An 18,146-nucleotide genomic window follows, 5' to 3' on the forward strand; every position below is an offset into this window, starting at 1 on the left:
ACAGGTCAATAATTCATAACAACACTGATTTTGATGCATTATTATTTTTGGAGCAATGACAGTTTTGTGTTATTAAAGTCAACATTGTTACTTTTCACCTCTTTTATTCCACTTAATTAACACATATTAATTGTTTTATCGTATATTTAGAAGGTGCCTTCCACAAACTAGCTGCGGGTTAAAAATGGCCCCCGGGCCACACTTTGGACATCCCTGCTAGAGAATGTGAAGACTTTCCAAGCACACCTGCCCTTTGTGGGAGGGGCCTGCATGGCGTGAGAGTCTGCAGGATAATAATAATAATAGTGTGGTGATCCTCACTGCCATTGTGTGCGCGCCATGTTGTCAAGTGTGTGTTCTAATCTCGGGTGGTACTATTTGAAGACTCCGATTAACAGATTACACACGCACACACACACGCGCACACACACACACACAGTAAAGAACTGCAGGGGTAAGATCAAATATGTTCTGGTTCTGTAGGCGCTGTGCTGTGTCTACTTTGACCCAGGTTGCGGTCTCACCTGTCTTCCTCCACCACGGCCCCTCTCTTATGGAGTACGACACGTCGCTGAACTCCATGTTGACGGCTGGTCTCCGCGGCAACGAGGAGAACCTCTGGGCCTCGGTCAGGCTGGTGTCCATCTTCCTCCCATGTCCCGGAGGCGACGGCGCCCGCGCCTCGTCCACCCGGTCCACGAAGACGCACACGGATCGAGGGTCCAGCATCAGGTCTGGAGGCCCGTTGGTGTTCTGAAGGCGCAGACACACTTTTAGACATCAATCTGGGTGGAGTTTGTTGATGTGAAAGCAAAGTGCTGATGGGCCTGCTACCTGCGCTGTGATCCTTTGGTTGGAATGAAATCAATTAGCTAAGATGCTAGCATAAAACATTAGCATGATGACATAGGAAAAGTTAGCGTACTTCTAAGGTACAACCTAGTATCAAAAGCCATGGTTTTTAAGTTTAAGAAAATAAAATCAGCTAAAATGCTAGCATAAAAGTTTAGCATGATGACATAGGAAAAGTTAGCCTTACTTTTAAGATGCAACAAAGTATCAAAAGCCATGATTTTTAGGTTAAAACAGATAAAATTGGCTAAAATGCTAGCATAAAACATTAGCATGATGACATAGGAAAGGTTAGCCTTACTTTTAAGATGCAACCAAGTATCAAAAGCCATGATTTTTAGGTTAAACAGATAAAATTAGCTAAAATGTTAGCATAAAACATTAGCATGATGACATAGGAAAGGTTAGCCTTACTTTTAAGATGCAACCAAGTATCAAAAGCCATGATTTTTAGGTTAAAACAGATACAAATTAGCTAAAATGCTAGCTTAAAGCATTAGCATGATGACATCGGAAAAGTTAGCCTTACTTTTAAGATGCAACCAAGTATCAAAAGCCATGATTTTTAGGTTAAAACAGATCAAATTAGCTAAAATGCTAGCATAAATCATTAGCATAACTTACGAAAAATTAGTTTACTACTAAAATGTCATGTCATGCTTTTTATGTTCAAGCATTTAAAATGAGCTAAAATGCTAGCATAAAACATTAGCATGATGACATGGGAAAAGTTACCCTTACTTTTAAGATGCAACCAAGTATCAAAAGTAGGGCTGCAACAACTAATCGATTATAAAAATAGTTGGCGATTAATTTAGTCATCGATTTGTTGGATCTATGCTATGCTATGCGCAGAGGCTACTTTTTTTTTCTTTTCTTTTTTTCTTTTTTTTTATAAACCTTCATTTATAAACTGCATCATTTACAAACAGTTGAGAAACAATAATCAAAATAAGTATGGTGCCAGTATGGTGGTTTTTTTTCAATAAAATACTGGAAAGGATAGAAATGTAGTTTGTCTCTTTTATCCGATTTTTTTAAAAAATCGATTAATCGAAGTAATAATCGACAGATTAATCGATTATCAAATTAGTTGTCAGTTGCAGCCCTAATCAAAAGCCATGATTTTTAGTAGGGATGTCCGATAATGGCTTTTTTGCCAATATCCGATATTCCGATATTGTCCAACTCTTAATTACCGATACCGATATCGACCGATACCGATATATACAGTCGTGGAATTAACACATTATTATGCCTAATTTGGACAACCAGGTATGGTGAAGGTAAGGTCCTTTTTAAACAAAAATTATAAAATAAAATAAGATACAGTAAATTAAAAACATTTTCCTGAATAAAAAAAGAAAGTAAAACAATATAAAAACAGTTACATAGAAAATAGTAATTCGTGAAAATGAGTAAAATTAACTGTTAAAGGTTAGTACTATTAGTGGACCAGCAGCACGCACAATCATGTGTGCTTACGGACTGTATCCCTTGCAGACTGTATTGATATATATTGATATATAATGTAGGAAGCAGAATATTAATAACAGAAAGAAACAACCCTTTTGTGTGAATGAGTGTAAATGGGGGAGAGAGGATTTTTGGGTTGGTGCACTAATTGTAAGTGTATCCTGTGCTTTTTATGTTGATTTAATTTTTTTTTTTTTAAAAACAATACCGATAAAAAAAAAACGATATTGATCATTTCCGATATTACATTTTAAAGCATTTATCTGTAATTTTTAGGTTAAAACTAGAGATGGCTGTTAATATCGGCCTGCCGATATTATCGGCCGATAAATGCTTTAAAATGTAATATTGGAAATTATCGGTATCAGTTTTTGTATTATCGGTATCTTTTTTTTTTTTTTTTAATTAAATTAACATAAAAAACACAGGATACACTTACAATTAGTGCACCAACCCAAAAAACCTCCCTCCCCCATTCACACTCATTCACACAAAAGGGTTGTTTCTTTCTGTTATTAATATTCTGCTTCCTACATTATATATCAATATATATCAATACAGTCTGCAAGGGATACAGTCCGTAAGCACACATGATTGTGCGTGCTGCTGCTCCACTAATAGTACTAACCTTTAACAGTTCATTTTACTCATTTTCATTAATTACTAGTTTCTATGTAACTGTTTTTATATTGTTTTACTTTCTTTTTTATTCAAGAAAATGTTTTTAATTTATTTATATTTTATTTTTATATTTTTTTAAAAGGACCTTATCTTCACCATACCTGGTTGTCCAAATTAGGCATAATAATGTGTTACTTCCACGACTGTATATATCGGTATCGGTTGATATCGGTATCAGTAATTAAGAGTTGGACAATATCGGAATATTGGATATCGGCAAAAAGCCATTATCGGACATCCCTAGTTAAAACCGATAAAATTAGCTAAAATGCTAGCATAAATCATTAGCATAACACAGAAAAACATAGTTTACTACTAAAATGTCACCAAGTATCAAAAGTCATGCTTTTTATGTCCAAGCATTTAAAATGAGCTAAAATGCTAGCATAAATCATTAGCATAACATAGAAAAAAATTAGTTTACTACTAAAATGTCACCAAGTATCAAAAGTCATGCTTTTTATGTTCAAGCATTTAAAATGAGCTAAAATGCTAGCATAAAACATTAGCATACTAGTATTAGCATGATTACATAGGAAAAGTTATTGTACTTCTAAGATGGTACCAAATATCAAAAGCCATGATTTTTAGGTTTAAACTTATACTATTAGCTCAAATGTTCGCATAAAACATGGTAAAAGTTAGTGTACTACTAAAATGGCGCCAGGTATCAAAATCCATGATTTTGAAGTTAAAATGAGCAAAAGTATTACTTAGTAAACGGTTGCTCTTAAGTAATGTGCTCCTTCTGGCATGTTTAGTCAAGTGTTGTAGAGACGCTAACTGACCTTCGACCTGAGAGAGCGCAGAATGGACTCACCATGATGATGGCGTTGGTGACGGCGGGGTTGTGGGCGGACCAGACGGCCATCAAGCACGCCATCTCTGACAGACCCTCCGCCGCCGCCGCCGCTAAGTGAGCGGTCAGGACGCTTCAGGCTGGAGGCCACGCCTCCGTCCAATCATCTCTTGGCCCCGCCCCTCTTGGACACTAAACCACACCCAGTGGGAGCTGACCCAACCCTGCCTGTCACTCTCTCTTCAACATGTATATTATTAGTGTGTTCATTCACCTAAATATCATATGTTAGTAGTGATTTATATTGATGACATTATATTGATAAACCTTTTTGTCACATTGTCAACGGTATGATTTGTTGTACCATTCATAAATTACCATATGAAAAAATGTATACTTTTTATGCAAAATTGTGTTTTGATGGGGGAATACTCAGGGTGCACAAAATAAACTATTCCCATTCAAATCCCGAATCTTATTCATCCCGATTCTAAATTTAAAAAAAATTTTTTTTAAATATATATATATATATATATATATATATATATATATATATATATATATATATATATATATATATATATATATATATATATATCAGTGTTTCCCACACATTCATTTATTTGTGGCGGCCCGCCACGAAAGAATTACGTCCGCCACAAATAATAAAAAAAAATATATATTTTTTTGTCCTGTCCAGCTTCTCAGGGAAATCATATAGTTGATGTAGATGCCCATATAGGCTGTTCAGATTTTCTTTATAAAAGAGAAGTGTAGGATACTTCTCTTGTTGCCTTATTTTTATTTGACCACTACTGTTTTCTGTTTATTTGTTACTGACTGTGGCAGGACACCTCTGCCTCTGTTTCACTTTATGTTGCTGGTAAATAATATGGTTGTAGTAGTAGGCTAAAGTTAAATTATTTAGTATGCACTAATTAAAGGGGCAGAGCTTTAAGAGACATTTTAGCTTTTATATTTTATAAGATATATTTTTTGTAAGAACCACAATTAATAAATATATTTCAGTGAATAACTTATTGTTCAAATCTGTACATAAATATGTACATAAAGTGTTGCAATTATATTGTAAAATGGATGGATGGATGGATGGATGGACGTTTAAAACAAAACTGTTATTATTAATTAGTAAGTGTACATTTTTTGAGCCTTTTTAGAGAAAAGCATATCATTGTAGTATATTATGCAAATTACTCGATGATGTCATGGTGACCACGCCCATAGCCACGCCCCCACCGCCACAGGTATATTGGCAGTTTATGGGAAACAATGGGAAACACTGTATACCTGTATATATATATATATTTATACATATATATATATACAGCATATATATATATATATATATATATATAGATTCTATAATTTTCAAAAATGAATTTTGATATTTTAATTGATTTTTGAAGATCATGAATCCAATTATGTCATAATTTTCACAAATACATTTTAAAATATATATTTATTTTTTTCAATTGATTTTTGAATTTTTGTAAATGTATATGATTTAGGGCTATATAAATAAACATTGATTGATTGATTGATATATGTAATTGATTTTTGAAAATTGTGAATCCATTTATATTTCATAATTTTCAAAAATAAATGTTAAAATATATATTTTTTTTTCAATTGATTTTTGAATTTATATATTTTTTTTTTTTAAAGGATTTTTTAAATCCTTACGTGGTCTTGCCCCACCTTACCGCTCTGAGCTGCTCCACCTCTATGCCCCCACCCGGTCCCTCAGGTCAGCTGATCAGCTGCTCCTGGAGGTACCCAAAACAAAGCGCAAGCTCAGAGGGGACAGAGCCTTCTCTGTTGCGGGTCCCAAACTCTGGAACGATCTCCCTCTCCATGTGAAACAGGCCCCTTCTTTGGCTATTTTTAAGACCCTTCTTAAAACCCATTTTTATTCACTGGCTTTTAACCCAGCATGAGACTTTAAACTGTTAACTTTTTTTAACTGTTAACTTTTTAACTGCTTTTTATCTAACAAATTGTTTTTAGGGTAATTTCTATTTGCTTTTTCAATGTGTATTTTACTTCTGTTTTAAATGTTATTTTTTTAGTCTGTCCTTTGCCTGTTTTTCTTTGTGGTGTACAGCCCTTTGTTCTTCAACTGTGGTTGTTTTTAAAGGGCTTTATAAATAAAGTAAAGTTGGTATGGTATATATATATAGATATATAGATAGATATATAGATATATAGATAGATAGATAGATAGATATAGATAGATAGATAGAATTGTGTGGAGGGAGAGTGTGATCAGCGCAGCGCACCTGCAGGAGCAAAGGTCACCGCCTGTCGATGGTGTTGAGGGCGGAGCACCATCGGATAGGGGCGGGGCATGTGCTGACGGCGAGACACAGCTGGCAAGTGATTAGATTTCACAGGTGGTACGTGGTAATGTAATCATCTGTTGTCTTTAACAGTGAGCGGCCAGTGGAGGAGAGGAAGTGTGAGAGACTGGAGGGGAAAAACATCTGAAAAGATTGTTGATTGAATACATGAACATTAAAACTTTGTTGAAGCGGCACGCCTGGCTCCTGCGGCATGTGTAAACGTGGAACGAGTAGGAAGCGACTTCCACAAATTGTTTTTTTTTTTAATTATGAAATATAAATCGATTCATAATTTTATTTTTTTTAAGCTCATATATTTTTTGAAAAATATTTGATTCAGAATCAGGATAAATAAAAATTGCGACATTTTTATAAAAAGAAAAGCTCCTTCAGGTTGTATGGAAAAAGTCTAAAAACGTATTTTTAAACATTGATTCATTCTTATTTTTTTTAATGTATAGATTTCTAAGAATCAATGTTTGAAAAGGCATTAAAAAAATTGTTTTCTAAGAATCAATGTTTAAAAACATTAAAAAGTAAATAAAAAATATAGATATGTTTTCTAAGAATGTTTAAAAATGTATTTAAAACCGAATATATATAGTTTTCTAAGAATCAATGTCCAAAATGACATTTTCAGGCTGTCTCCATGCAACCAGTAGGAGCTTTTCTAACCTGTCACCTCTTTTGAAAAGGTTTCAACCATCATTATTAGACCAAATAATACTTTGTAAGAATCGGTTTGAATCGAGAATCAAATAGTCATCCCAGGAATCAGAATTGGATCAACCGCTAGGTGCCCAATCATTCCCCCCTTAGAGCAGTGATTCTCAAACTGTGGTATGCTACCACTAGTGGTTCACGGGCTCCATCTAGTGGTACAGCAAAGAATCAAATATTTGAACAGTGTTACTGATCAAACGGTGTGTCATGTTAGCATACTTGCCAACCCTCCCGTTTTTACCGGGAGACTCCCGGTATTCAGCGCCTCTCCCGATAACCTCCCGGCAGAAATTTTCTCCCGAGAAACTCCCGGTATTCAGCCGGAGCTGGAGGCCCCGCCCCCTCCAGCTCAATGCGGACCTGAGTGGGGACAGCCTGTTCTCACGTCCGCTTTCCCACAATATAAACAGCTTGCCTTCCCAATCATGTTATAACTGTAGAATGATCGAGGGCGAGTTCTTGGTTTCTTATGTGGGTTTATTGTTAGGCAGTTTCATTAACGTCCTCCCAGCGCGCTAACAACACACAACAACAGCAGTCACGTTTAGTCTACCGTAAAGCAGTTCGTCTGCCGTAAACAGCAATGTTGTGACACTCTTAAACAGAACAATACTGCCATCTACTGGATAGCCTCCAGAACACTGAAATTCAAGTATTTCTTTTATTTATATGTATAATAAAATAAATATATTCCCGTCTTAACCACGCCCCCCCCCCCCCCCCCCCCCACGCCCCAGTATCGGAGGTCTCAAGGTTGGCAAGTATGCATGTTAGTGGCCAAAAATATGACATATACTTGTTAAATAACACCTCTGCCTTGTTTGTAATGAATACTTAGGCCTACTATGCTACTGTATTTTACTGTCGGTCATTATGGTGTTACTTGGTGGGAAGAGTTTTGAACACCCACTGGTCGTTGGTGGGGTCGATCCACCACATTAAGTGATATCAGAATTGGGTCGATACCAGTTAGATGTCAACATTTTTCAGTTCTCTTCCGTGTATATTTAGTAGGAGGGTCAACCTTAACATTCCCGTCAAATTCAGACTCCTGGGGGTGATGATTTGTTTTAATACGATTATTTCAAACCGATTCTTGCCATGTATTATTTCAGGAAACGTTTTGAAAACCAGGTTCCAGGTTAGAAAAGCTCCTTCTGGTTGCATGGAGATGTCCTCAAAGAGTCTTTTAAAAATGTATTAAAAAGATTTAAAATAGATTTTTGAGAACTATGAATCGGGACAAGAATCGCGATTCGGATGTAAAACAATTTTTTTGTACAACCCTAATATTTAGACTTGGACTGATACTGAAGCTGCACATGAGGTGGTGCGCCATAGATTCTGAATGGGCACCACAAGCAGCCTACTTTACTTTCGTTTTGTAATTAGGTCATCGTGTCCTCAAACATCTAAACATTTAAAAGCAATACTTAAGTTTATGCATCTTTAATAAAAGTAATGTAAAAAAAACCTTTCGAAATCTTGAGACCTTTTGAAATTTGAGAATTTTAGACAATGTAAGGTCTTAAATTCAAATAATTTAAGACTTTTAAGGACCCTGCAGGTACCTTGTTAAGGGAAACTGAAACAGTTTAGATGCTGATACGCAAGCAGCAGAGGCTCCAGAGAAGGGGCCCCCAGGGGTCTCAGCTGAACCAGAAGTCTCTGGAGGACAGCGCTGGTATCTTCTCTAACTTCACACTCGGGTTGAAGATGAAGTGCAGGAATGAACAGAGAAATTAATTCGCAATGAATCAATAAAATGTTATTTCTTTGGCAAAAACAACAAAAAAAAGTCACCCTTTGTGTTGTGGCGCCATCTTGTGGTTGAAGTTGAAAAGAGTGGCGGACAGTATGTCACTTTTATTTCCCTGACGCCATCACAGGTAACAATGTGGTGGCTGACAAGGACCATTCTGCTCGGGGATACAAAAAGGTGAACACGTCCATCACAACAATTCTTTCATTTCATTTTCTTGTCGCTGGCCAGCGAGTCGTGAAGTCTGGAGACGCATTTTTCAAACTGGTCCATGGCCAGGGTCCCGTTGTCGTCGAAGAACGCAGACACCGACTTGGTGAACTCGCTTTCCCTCCACGTCTTGGACCAGCCGTCGCAGAAAGACACGAGGAGCGTGTACTGGTCGTCGAACCTGCGAGGGAGGGGTGGGAGAGAGTACGCCCGACCTTTAGCGCCCGGTCGGTCACGTGACGCCTGGGAATGTTTGCCTTCTTACCGCTTGAGGGAGGACGCCAGCTGCCAGCTGTGGTCAGGGTCCATCCCGGCCGGGTCCTTCTCCAGCGCCACCAGGAAGATGCTCTTCTCCTTGTAGGACGTGTACAGCGTCAGCACACCCATCATGATGAAGTAGGTGATGGGGGCTGTCAAGGACTGCAACATATGATATCATTTAGGGCCATGATAGAGCCTTTAATACTATCCTGATAATCCATGGGGACATTCTGGCTGTGGGTGCAGATGGCCTAAAAACGTTTTAGTTTGCTAAAAAAGGTTCATTCTGTCTTCTTATTCATGTACTTTTCACAACATTTTTTGTAATCGGGCAATATTTTCGGTATATTAGATGGAATTTTTACCTAAAAATTACATCTAATATGTCTGATTACAAGAACATTTCAAAATTTACTTTAATAATTGATTATATTCACAATATATATATACACATACATACATACATACATACATATATATAATACATATATATATATCTATACATACATACATACATACATATATACAGTCAAGAAAATAAGTATTTGAACACCCTGCTATTTTGCAAGTTCTCCCACTTAGAAATCATGGAGGGGTCTGAAATGTTCATGGTAGGTGCATGTCCACTGTATGAGAGATAACCTAAAAAGAAAAATCCAGAAATCACAATCTATGATTTTTTTAACAATTTATTTGTGTGATAAAGCTGAAAATAAGTATTTGAACACCAACATTAATATTTGGTAGAGTAGCCTTTGTTTGCAATTACAGAGGTCAAACGTTTCCTATAGTTCTTCACCAGGTTTGCACAGACTGCAGGAGGGATTTTGGCCCACTCCTCCACACAGATCTTCTCTAGATCAGTCAGGTTTCTGGGCTGTCGCTGAGTAACACAGACGTTCAGCTCCCTTCAAAGATTTTCAATTGGATTAAGGTCTGGAGACTGGCTAGGCCACTCCAGAACCTTGATATGGTTCTTACGAAGCCACTTCTTGGTTTTCCTGGCTGTGTGCTTTGGGTCATTGTCATGTTGGAAGATCCAGCCATGACTCATCTTCAATGATCTGACTGAGGGAAGGAGGTTTTGGGCCAAAATCTCACAATACACGGCTGCAGTCATCCTCTCCTTAATACAGTACAGTCGTCCTGTCCCATGAGCAGAAAAACACCCCCAAAGCATGATGCTACCACCCCCATGCTTCACAGTAGGGATGGTGTTCTTGGGATGGTACGCATCATTCTTCTTCCTCCAAACACTCATAGTGGAATTATGACCAAAAAGGTAAATTTTGGTCTCATTTGTCCACAAAACTTTCTCCCATTACTCCTCTGGATCATCCAAATGGTCATTGGCAAACTTAAAACGGGCTTTAACATGTGCTGGTTTAAGCAGGGGAACCTTCCGTGCTATGCATGATTTCAAACCATGACGTCTTAGTGTATTACCAACAGTGACCATGGAAACAGTGGTCCCAGCTCTTTTCAGGTCATTGACCAAATCCTGCCGTGTAGTCCTAGGCTGATTCCTCACCTTTCTTAGCATCATTGAAACCCCACCAGGTGATATCTTGCATGGGGCTCCACTCCAATTGAGATTGACCATCATGTTTAGCTTCTTCCATTTTCAAATGATTGCTCCAACAGTGGACCTTTTTTCACCAAGCTGCTTGGCAATTTCTCCGTAGCCCTTTCCATCCTTGTGGAGTTGTACAATTTTGTCTCTGGTGTCTTTGGACAGCTCTTTGCTCTTAGCCATGCTGAATGTTTGGGTCTTACTGATTGTATGGGCTGGACAGGTGTCTTTATGCAGCTAACGACCTCACACAGGTGCATCTGAGTCAGGATATACAGTGGAGTGGAGGAGGACTTTTAAAGGCGGACTAACAGGTCTTTGAGGGTCAGAATTCTAGCTGATAGACAGGTGTTCAAATACTTATTTTCAGCTGTATCACACGAATAAATTGTTAAAAAATCATATATTGTGATTTCTGGAATTTTTTTTTAGGTTATCTCTCATACAGTGGACATGCACCTACCGTGAACATTTCAGACCCCTCCATGATTTCTAAATGGGGGAACTTGCAAAATAGCAGGGTGTTCAAATACTTATTTTCTTGACTGTATATATATACACATACATACATACATATATATAATATATATATATATATATATATACATACATACACATATATACACACATACATACATACATACATATATATAATATTATATATATAATATTATATATATATATATATATATATATATATATATATATATATATATACATATATATATACACACATACATATATATATATACACACATACATATATATATATACATATACATATATATATATATATATACATACATACATACACATACATACATATAATATATACACACATACATATATATATATATATACATATACATATACATATATATATATATATATATATATATATATATATATATATATATATATATATATATATATATATGTATATATATATATATATATATATATATTAATTTGATAATCGATTAATCTGTCGATTATTACTTCCATTAATCGATTAATAATCGGATAAAAGAACAAACTACATTTCTATCCTTTCCAGCATTTTATTTAAAAAAAACAGCATACTGGCACCATACTTATTTTGATTATTGTTTCTCAGCTGTTTGTAAATGTTGCAGTTTATAAATAAAGATTTATTTAAAAAATAAATTAATAAATAAATACATTTTCAAAAGCCTCTGCGCATGCACATAACATAGATCCAACGAATCGATGACTAAATTAATCGGCAACTATTTTTATAATCGATTTACTCGATTTAATTGATTAGTTGTTGCAGCCCATATATATATACACATACATACATGTATATATATATATATATATATATATATATATATATATATATATATATATATATATATATATATATATATATATATATATATATTTTTTTTTTTTCTTGTAATCAGACATTTTCTATATATATGTATGTATGTAAAAAGTAAAATGTATGACTTTTTAAAACGCCGCTTTTCGGGGTGGTACACGGATGTAGGGAGAAGTACAAAGCGGCAATAAACCTTAAAGGCACTGCATTTGCGTGCTGGCCCAATCACATAATATCTACGGCTTTTCACACACACAAGTGAATGCCCTGCATACTTAGTCAACAGCCATACAGGTCACACTGAGGGTGACCGTATAAACAACTTTAACACTGTGAACCCACACCAAACAAGAATGACAAAACACATTTCGTGAGAACATCCGCACTGTAAAATCTCCCGGGGCAACCATTCTCCCGAATTTCTCCCGATTTCCACCCGGACAACAATATTGGGGGCGTGCCTTAAAGGCACTGCCTTTAGGGTCCTCTACAACCCGTCGTCACGTCCGCTTTCCTTCCATACAAACAGCATGCCGGCCTGGTCACATAATATATGGGGCTTTTACACACACATAAGTGAATGCAAGGCATACTTGATCAACAGCCATACAGGTCACACTGAGGGTGGACGTATAAACAACTTTAACACTGTTACAAATATGCGCCACACTGTGAACCCACACCAAACAAGAATGACAAACACATTTCGGGAGAACATCCGCACCGTAACACAACATAAACACAACAGAACAAATACCCAGAACCCCTTGCAGCACTAACTCTTCCGGGACGCTACAATATACACCCCCCGCTACCCCCTAAAACACCTCAACCTCCTCATGCTCTCTCAGGGAGAGCATGCCCCAAATTCCAAGCTGCTGTTTTGAGGCATGTTAAAAAAAATAAAGCACTTTGTGACTTCAATAATAAATATGGCAGTGCCATGTTGGCATTTTTTTCCATAACTTGAGTTGATTTATTTTGGAAAACCTTGTTACATTGTTTAATGCATCCAGCGGGGCATCACAACAAAATTAGGCATAATAATGTGTTAATTCCACGACTGTATATATCGGTGTCGGTTCATATGGGAATCGGTAATTAAGAGTTGGACAATATCGGAATATTGGCAAAAAAGCCATTATCGGACATCTCTATTTTTAACCCAAATAGGTGAAACTGCATAATCTCCCACGGCACACCAGACAAACAACACATGCACCTGTGACAAAGGATATGAAACCACACAGCAGGCCAGAACTGGTCTGGACTCGGGAAAGGGGTGCAGGTAGTCCCACACCAGAGCCACCATGGCGAACACACAGGACACGGTGCAGATGACCAGACGACCGTCCACCAGCTCGAAGTTCTCCACGTAGCCATACTTGTCCAGCAGCACCTGTGTGTGTGGGGGGGGGGGGGGGGGGGGTATGACGTCACAGCATACGTCACGTTAAGCGTTTGAACACCGACCTTCTTGGCGGCGTCATCCAAAGAGTTTTTAACCGCTGCTCCGTCCCATTTGTCGAGCTTCACCGGCTTCTCGTCGATGCGCCACTGAAACACATTAACGCCACGTTATTACCCAGGAAGCAGTCGCCGCTGGGCCTCGAGTTACAAAAAATACGCTGGATCAAACGCGCCTATTGATTTGACGTTGCTATCATTCATCTTTAGCATGCTAGCTCAGCCGGCCGCGTCCAAGCAGCCTGACTAGAACGCTCCTCGCCGACTTTTAAGCTTGAAAAGTCTCCACATTTCAGCGTTAATTTCACTTTATTGTCGGTTGTAAAAGTTTAAAAGCAATTAAAAAAACGTATTCTTACTTTCTCTAAAATACCACTGCGCGGAGCTGCCATCTTGGATTTTTTTGTGTTCCGCCCCAAAACACGACTTCCGCAACATGGACGCTCCTGATTGGTCTAAAAGTGAAAACGTACTCGTCACCGCCGACCACCATATTGGTCCGGTCATGGATTCAGTTTAACTCCTTCTGTTCCAAGTTGGAAAGCTGTCTAACCGCTAAACTACGCCGTCTTACAAGTATGCCACGTTAGCATGTTAATATTAACATTTTAACTTAATTTGTACGTTTAAATCTAAAAAAAAACATGGATTGTGTTACATGACGCCATCTTGCAAGTATGTTAACTATTCACATGTTAAGCATGGTAACGTTCCCAACCACTGGGCCGCGGCCCGGTACCGGTCCGTGGATCGATTGGTACCGAAATTTTTTAAAAAATTCATTTTTTTATTTTTATTAAATTAACATAAAAAACACAAGATACACTTACAATTAGTGCACCAACCCCAAAAACCTCCCTCCCCCATTTACACTCATTCGCACAAAAGGGTTGTTGCTTTCTGTTATTAATATTCTGGTTCCTACATTATATATCAATATAGATCAATACAGTCTGCAGAGATACAGTCCGTAAGCACACATGATTGTATTTTTTTATGACAAAAAAAAAACAAAAAAAACATTTTATTTTTTTATTTTCAAGTGTTGACCGGTCCGCAGTTTCAAAAAGGTTGGGGACCACTGTTTTATACTAGCATTTTAGCTTATTTTGAACGTTTGAATATAAAATTAATGGATTTGGTTACATGGTGCCATCTTGCCATGAATTGATTAATGTGGACCCCGACTTAAACAAGTTTAAAAACGTATTCGGGTGTTACCATTTAGTGGTCAATTGTACGGAATATGTACTGTACTGTGCAATCTACTAATAAAAGTTTCAATCAATCAATCAATTGCAACTATGCTCTTATTTCCACATTAAGGTTAGCAATGCTAATATTTTATGTTAGCCTTTTCGCTAATTGTATTCATTTTAAAATCTAAAAATGGCTTTCGGTACTTGGTGCCATTTTAAAAGTACGCAAAAGTTTTCTATGTTGTTATGCTAATTTTTAATACTAGCATTTTAGCTATTCTGATACTTGGCGCCATCTTAGACATATGTTAACTTCTTCAGATAGCATATTATTGTTTTATGTTAGCATTTTTGCTCATTTTAGTCTTCTAAACCTAAAATTAATGGGTTTTAAAACATTTTTCCCCATTACATCATGCTAACTGTTCCCAGTAGAACAAGTTAACGTTAGCATGTTGACATTTTAATGCTAACAATATAGCTTATTTTGAACATTTGAATCTAAAATGTAATGGATTTGGTTGCATGGTGCCATCTTGCCATGAATTGATTAACGTGGACCCCGACTTAAACCAGTTTAAAAACTTATTCGGGTGTTACCATTTAGTGGTCAATTGTACGGAATATGTACTGTACTGTGCAATCTACTAATAAAAGTTTCAATCAATCAATTAATTGCGAGTATGCTCTTATTTCCACGTTAAGGTTAGCAATGCTAATATTTTATGCTAGCCTTTTCGCTAATTGTATTCATTTTAAAATCTAAAAATGGCTTTCGGTACTTGGTGCTATTTTAAAAGTACGCAAAAGTTTCCTATGTTGTTATGCTAATGTTTAATACTAGCATTTTAGCTATTCTGATACTTGGCGCCATCTTAGACATATGTTAACTTCTTCTGATAGCATGATATTGTTTTATGTTAGCATTTTTGCTCATTTTAGTCTTCTAAACCTAAAATTAATTGGTTTTAAAACATTTTTCCCCATTACATCATGCTAACTGTTCCCAGTAGAACAAGTTAACGTTAGCATGTTCACATTTTAATGCTAACAATATAGCTTATTTTGAACATTTGAATCTAAAATGTAATGGATTTGGTTACATGGTGCCATCTTGCCATGAAATGATTAACGTGGACCCCGACTTAAACCAGTTTAAAAACTTATTCGGGTGTTAACATTTAGTGGTCAATTGTACGGAATATGTACTGTACTGTGCAATCTACTAATAAAAGTTTCAATCAATTGCGAGTATGCTCTTATTTCCACTTTAAGGTTAGCATGCTAACATTTTATGCTAGCCTTTTCGCTAATTGTATTCGTTTTAAAATCTAAAAATGGCTTTCGATACTTGGTGCCATTTTAAAAGTATGCAAACGTTTCCTATGTTGTTATGCTAATTTTTAATACTAGCATTTTAGCTATTCTGATACTTGGCGCCATCTTAGACATATGTTAACTTCTTCTGATAGCATGTTATTGTTTTATATTAGCATTTTTGCTCATTTTAGTCTTATAAACCTAAAATTAATTGGTTTTAAAACATTTTTCCCCATTACACCATGCTAACTGTTCCCAGTAGAACAAGTTAACGTTAGCATGTTGACATTTTAATGCTAACAATATAGCTTATTTTGAACATTTGAATCTAAAATGTAATGGATTTGGTTACATGGTGCCATCTTGCCATGAATTGATTAACGTGGACCCCGACTTAAACCAGTTTAAAAACTTATTCGGGTGTTACCATTTAGTGGTCAATTGTACGGAATATGCACTGTACTGTGCAATCTCCTAATAAAAGTTTCAATCAATCAATTAATTGCGAGTATGCTCTTAATTCCACGTTAAGGTTAGCATGCTAACATTTTATGCTAGCCTTTTCGCTAGTTGTATTCGTTTTAAAATCTAAAAATGGCTTTTGATACTTGGTGCCATTTTAAAAGTACGCAAAAGTTTCCTATATTGTTATGCTAATTTTTAATACTAGCATTTTAGCTATTCTGATACTTGGCGCCATCTTAGACATATGTTAACTTCTTCTGATAGCATGTTATTGTTTTATGTTAGCATTTTTGCTCATTTTAGTCTTATAAACCTAAAATTAATGGGTTTTAAAACATTTTTCCCCATTACATCATGTTAACTGTTCCCAGTAGAACAAGTTAACGTTAGCATGTTGACATTTTAATGCTAACAATATAGCTTATTTTGAACATTTGAATCTAAAATGTAATGGATTTGGTTACATGGTGCCATCTTGCCATGAATTGATTAACCTGGACCCCGACTTAAACCAGTTTAAAAACGTATTCGGGTGTTACCATTTAGTGGTCAATTGTACGGAATATGCACTGTACTGTGCAATCTACTAATAAAAGTTTCAATCAATCAATTAATTGCAAGTATGCTCTTATTTCCACGTTAAGGTTAGCATGCTAACATTTTATGCTAGCCTTTTCACTAATTGTATTCGTTTTAAAATCTAAAAATGGCTTTCGATACTTGGTGCCATTTTAAAAGTACGCAAAAGTTTCCTATGTTGTTATGCTAATTTTTAATACTAGCATTTTAGCTATTCTGATACTTGGCGCCATCTTAGACATATGTTAACTTCTTCTGGTAGCATGTTATTGTTTTATATTAGCATTTTTGCTCATTTTAGTCTTATAAACCTAAAATTAATGGGTTTTAAAACATTTTTCCCCATTACGTCATGCTAACTGTTCCCAGTAGAACAAGTTAACGTTAGCATGTTGACATTTTAATGCTAACAATATAGCTTATTTTGAACATTTGAATCTAAAATGTAATGGATTTGGTTACATGGTGCCATCTTGCCATGAATTGATTAACGTGGACCCCGACTTAAACCAGTTTAAAAACTTATTCGGGTGTTACCATTTAGTGGTCAATTGTACGGAATATGTACTGTACTGTGCAATCTCCTAATAAAAGTTTCAATCAATCAATTAATTTCGAGTATGCTCTTAATTCCACGTTAAGGTTAGCATGCTAACATTTTATGCTAGCCTTTTCGCTAATTGCATTCATTTTAAAATCTAAAAATGGCTTTCGATACTTGGTGCCATTTTAAAAGTACGCAAAAGTTTCCTATGTTGTTATGCTAATTTTTAATACTAGCATTTTAGCTATTCTGATACTTGGCGCCATCTTAGACATATGTTAACTTCTTCTGATAGCATGTTATTGTTTTATGTTAGCATTTTTGCTCATTTTAGTCTTATAAACCTAAAATTAATGGGTTTTAAAACATTTTTCCCCATTACATCATGCTAACTGTTCCCAGTAGAACAAGTTAACGTTAGCATGTTGACATTTTAATGCTAACAATATAGCTTATTTTGAACATTTGAATCTAAAATGTAATGGATTTGGTTACATGGTGCCATCTTGCCATGAATTGATTAA

The 18,146-nt window shown here is 36.1% G+C and overlaps 2 protein-coding genes and 1 long non-coding RNA gene across 4 annotated transcripts in view; 1 reads left to right on the forward strand and 2 right to left on the reverse strand.

Moving 5' to 3' along the window:
- LOC133658597 (uncharacterized) overlaps positions 1-2,039 on the forward strand; it is a 30,209-nt gene extending 28,170 nt beyond the window's left edge. The window contains exon 3 of the long non-coding RNA XR_009827497.1: positions 484-2,039. This is a non-coding gene — a long non-coding RNA (uncharacterized LOC133658597). The remainder of the gene's footprint in view (positions 1-483) is intronic.
- The window catches only part of abcg1 (ATP-binding cassette, sub-family G (WHITE), member 1), a 39,299-nt gene extending 35,008 nt beyond the window's left edge, over positions 1-4,291 (reverse strand). For both annotated transcript variants that reach the window (XM_062060800.1, XM_062060801.1), the window contains exons 1-2: positions 3,830-4,291; positions 525-753 (exon numbers count right to left, since the gene is read on the reverse strand). In XM_062060800.1, the coding sequence (XP_061916784.1) occupies positions 525-753; positions 3,830-3,892 (292 nt within the window). In that variant the 5' untranslated portion in view covers positions 3,893-4,291. The remainder of the gene's footprint in view (positions 1-524; positions 754-3,829) is intronic.
- A 4,454-nt stretch (positions 4,292-8,745) lies between these two features.
- Positions 8,746-14,001, reverse strand: spcs2 (signal peptidase complex subunit 2). Its single transcript, XM_062062144.1, has 5 exons — positions 13,875-14,001; positions 13,522-13,605; positions 13,287-13,447; positions 9,132-9,266; positions 8,746-9,047 (listed from the first exon to the last, which is right to left on the reverse strand). The coding sequence occupies exons 1-5, from the start codon at positions 13,905-13,907 to the stop codon at positions 8,861-8,863; spliced, it is 600 nt and encodes a 199-aa protein (XP_061918128.1). The 5' UTR covers positions 13,908-14,001; the 3' UTR covers positions 8,746-8,860.
- Positions 14,002-18,146: the final 4,145 nt, after the last annotated feature.

Source organism: Entelurus aequoreus, linkage group LG10, assembly GCF_033978785.1.
Source record: "Entelurus aequoreus isolate RoL-2023_Sb linkage group LG10, RoL_Eaeq_v1.1, whole genome shotgun sequence".
Lineage (NCBI taxonomy): Eukaryota > Metazoa > Chordata > Actinopteri > Syngnathiformes > Syngnathidae > Entelurus > Entelurus aequoreus.

Bases quoted from the DNA above. Each gene is read 5' to 3' on its own strand.
- spcs2 (XM_062062144.1), bottom strand. From the start codon at position 13,907: ATGGCAGCTCCGCGCAGTGGTATTTTAGAGAAA. The intron at 13,606-13,874 runs GTAAGAATACGT...AATGTGTTTCAG, and splicing joins GCAGTGGTATTTTAGAGAAA to TGGCGCATCGACGAGAAGCC. The intron at 13,448-13,521 runs GTCGGTGTTCAA...CCACACACACAG, and splicing joins TGGATGACGCCGCCAAGAAG to GTGCTGCTGGACAAGTATGG.